At 45.1% G+C, this 3,617-nt stretch overlaps 1 protein-coding gene across 1 annotated transcript; it reads right to left on the bottom strand.

Moving 5' to 3' along the window:
• On the bottom strand, positions 1 to 2,820 carry LOC120703194 (protein RADIALIS-like 4). The gene is made up of 2 exons (XM_039987205.1): positions 2,460 to 2,820; positions 1 to 441 (listed from the first exon to the last, which is right to left on the bottom strand). The coding sequence occupies exons 1-2, from the start codon at positions 2,719 to 2,721 to the stop codon at positions 437 to 439; spliced, it is 267 nt and encodes an 88-aa protein (XP_039843139.1). The 5' UTR covers positions 2,722 to 2,820; the 3' UTR covers positions 1 to 436.
• Positions 2,821 to 3,617: the final 797 nt, after the last annotated feature.

The raw sequence follows: 3,617 nt of genomic DNA, 5'->3' as shown, positions 1-3,617 counted from the left end.
GGCAGCACCTGCTGGTAATGAGTGGTCCATAGACTTGAACTTCAATAACACAATCTGGCGAAACGGGGACAGATAAGGTTACACGGGACACACCCACACCAAACAAGCACACGTCCAATCCGATATCTCCCGGCAGTACCACTGCCGCAGCTGCTACATAGAGCTAGATGGACAGTGCTCATGGTAGGACACACTCGTAAACAAACACATGCAGGCACGCACGTAAACATGGATACAAAATACGAAAGGTACAATTCTGAAGCGCAACTCGATTGCATCTCTGACTTCAGATGAGTAGGAGCAAGCTTTAGTTTAGCTGGGGCAAGAGGACCACCTTCACAATGCAATAATCATCATATCATAGTGCATACAGGGTAGCTTGTTGCAAGCTGGAAAGTGCATACTTGCATTATTATCACTGGGGGTTTGGGGTACTTCAGCCTGCAAAATCGAGAAGAAAATCATGAGTTGCGCGTTATTAGAAATGAAATAGAAATGCGGGCGGGGTCGCAAATTTCGAAACCAGCACCACCCAGTTGAACCCATGTGTATGCCTACTGAGACAAAGGAGCGGCCGAAAACTATAGGAAGTTTGTGGACATTCTCTTTGGAGGAACAGAGACGTCCCGACAGAAAGAAAAGGCTCTGTCCTATGAAGATGTTTATTGGCAATAATCACTGCATTCGGCAGGCTGGAGTTGGAGGCTGGAGCTGGAGTGGTGTGAGAGAAAAACACTGTTACCTGACTGGTGACTGGAGGCTAGTGCTGGAGCGATGTGAAAGAGAAATACTGTAGGGCTGGAGGCTGGTGCACCAGCCGAACACGGTGAATAGAAGGATCTAGGGAGAAGCGAAAAGTCAAAGGGCTTTTATCCGTATTCCAGAGAACAAAGGATCAACTGTTAGGACGATATCACTTTGCGCCTGCCGATATGACAACGAGCTTTAAGGGACTGGGAGGGTCCTAGCGTGGCATACTTTCCACTCAAATCGTCAGGAGAAAGCATCCTCCAGCCAGTGGTGGATGCAGAACAGAATCGAAGGGGGCTGATCTCTTCTTCTTCCACCATCTCTCTATTTTTTCTTCTTTCTTCCACCTCTTCTTCTCACTCACCCTCCCTATATTTCCATTGATGCACCAGCAGTAGGGGGGCTGGAGCCCCCCAGCCCCCCCTTTGGATCCGCCCCTGCCTCCAGCTGCTAACCACCAATATCCAAATGGCATTCTATATTAGACCTTGTTTAGTTCGCGAAAATTTTTGAATTTTAGTACTGTGACATTTTTGTTGTTATTTGATAATTAATATCTAATCATGGACTAATTAGGCTTAAAAGATTCGTCTCGTCATTTACAATTAAACTGTGTAATTAGTTATTTTTTCCAACTATATTTAATGCTCCATGTATATGTCCGAAGATTCGATGTGACGGATACTGCAGAAATTTTTTTGAGAACTAAACATGGCCTTAGCCTGCTCTAGTGCTGCAACATGCAAAATGACTATGCTTTAAAATTTTATGCTAATCAAGGGCATGTTTAACCAAACCCTAAATTCCTGAAGGAGCTTCTTAACGTATTAGTGCTAAGAAAGCATCTCAGGAAACAAAAAAGGTTAAACTGCCAGGCATGAAATTGCGGGGTCGTACTAAAAGATCCTGCATGTTTAAAGTGCAACAACAGCCTATAAGATTGAAAAGGAAAAAGCATATGTTCCCAAACAAAGGTGAATCTTTTCGACAACACTACTATGTATAACTATTGATTATGTGATTGACACTTCATACTTTTAAGTGAGATGGACGTAAAACATATGTACTGTTCTTTGCGGGAAGTAAAGAAACTGGCCATGTTTTCATACAGTAATTAGCCATAACTTTGAATTGATTGGTGGAATTCCACAGTTTCTCAGGAAAGATAATTACGTGCCAAAAAGCAAAAAAAAAAACAATTGTAGAAAATCACTTTAGCTACATACTTCCAACCATGTGCATTCCAAAAAAAGTCCATTTGAAAAATAGTTTTTCACAAATGGAGAGGATAGCGAAGACCATCCGGGATCCCCACCCTGGTCTTCAGGCAATTCCTAAACTAAAGAATAATAGATCATGTAAAGAGTCTGGAGGGCCTGTGAATGGCTAAAGTTTCAAGAGGGGCAGTCCACCAGGGACTTATGCCCATACTTATGTGTTTACATATAGCTTATAGACTAAGGAAAAAGAAACAAACATACATGTTTAGGGAGCAAAACAAACTACATATATATAAAGATATAATAAGAATAGCATAAGAGGCAAAAGCTTCCACGGCAAGTGACAGCACCTGGAAAGCCAAACGGAAAGCATCCACACACCACATGACTAGTACGGTATGCAATAGAGGGTGTTCACTATTTGATGATGTTTGCATGGATGGAACAGTATTTAACTGAGTAGTGAGGGGATATAGACTAGTTAACTACCTCTCTGCTCCCTGTTGCTGCTGCTGCCACCCTTGGATGTGTTGCTGCTGCTGCCGCCATACTGAAAATTCTGGAGGCCTGCGGTGTCCATTTCCCTCACGTCTTTAGTCAGCTCCTTGTATTGCTTCTTCACATCATCGACAGTCTTTCCCCCGCCCACTGCCTGTGCCACTTTCTGCCAGCGGTCAGGCGTGTCTTTATCATACGTTGCCAGAGCCTCCTCAAACACCTTATTCTGCCTTGTCGTCCATGATGAACTCATGGTTAGATTTCTCTAAAGAAAATGTTGAAGAACAAGGCTAAGGGCTACAACTATTACTACTGCAGCTATAAGATCGCTGGTTAGCTTGTGCTTGTATCCAAGAAGAGTGGGCAGCAATGGTTCAGCTTATATAGGGGGTGCAGAAGCTAGTTGGGGAATAATGCTTGGGAATTGTGGGGGTGGGGGGGTAGTGTTGACAGCCAAAATTGGCACCAACCGGTCTGACCGAGCGGTCTGACCGGTCGAGGCACTGTGGCCTATCCGGCAGGGACCGATCGGTCTGACCGATAGGTCCGACCGGTCTGACCGGTCCAGGTAGAGTCCGAGTACAACTAGGGTTTTTCATAGATTTAGATCTATAAATAGAATTTCTTGCGGGATAAGTCCACCCCCACCCTATAAATATAAAGGGTCTCAGCCGATTGAGGGTAATCCCAATCGATTCACACATTTATCTTTTACTTTTTCCTCCAAACCCTAACTTTTCCAATCTCATCTGCTGTTCTTCGCTCGTCTCTACGGCGTTCGAGGATGTTCTGAGTGGCCTGCCGACCTCAGAGCAACCCTAGATCCACGAGCTCCGACGGGTTCCCTCCCGAGCTCGAGGTTTTAGGTCTTCGCGGCGTTCTCTGTAGTACCAGTCTGACCGGTCGCTACAACCGGTCTGACCGGTCTGTGCGCAGGGAGCCCGTTGGTGAAGATCGTGTCGACGATCACCGCGCGTTCTAGCGCATTCGAGTGTGTTGGCGCAAATTAGTGTCAACACACTTTTTGGCGACTCCGCTGGGGACAGATTAATCTGGTTTTTAAACCGATCTAATCTAGTTCTCAAAGAAGATGGGCGTCATCACCGACCTCGACGAAGGCAACATCTCCACATCTATTGAGGAACTCAG

Source organism: Panicum virgatum, chromosome 4K, assembly GCF_016808335.1.
Source record: "Panicum virgatum strain AP13 chromosome 4K, P.virgatum_v5, whole genome shotgun sequence".
In the NCBI taxonomy this organism is placed as follows: domain Eukaryota; kingdom Viridiplantae; phylum Streptophyta; class Magnoliopsida; order Poales; family Poaceae; genus Panicum; species Panicum virgatum.
This window is presented reverse-complemented; position numbering and strand designations above follow the sequence as displayed.

Coding starts and splice junctions, on each gene's coding strand:
- LOC120703194 (XM_039987205.1), bottom strand. CDS start 2,721: ATGAGTTCATCATGGACGACAAGGCAGAATAAGGTGTTTGAGGAGGCT.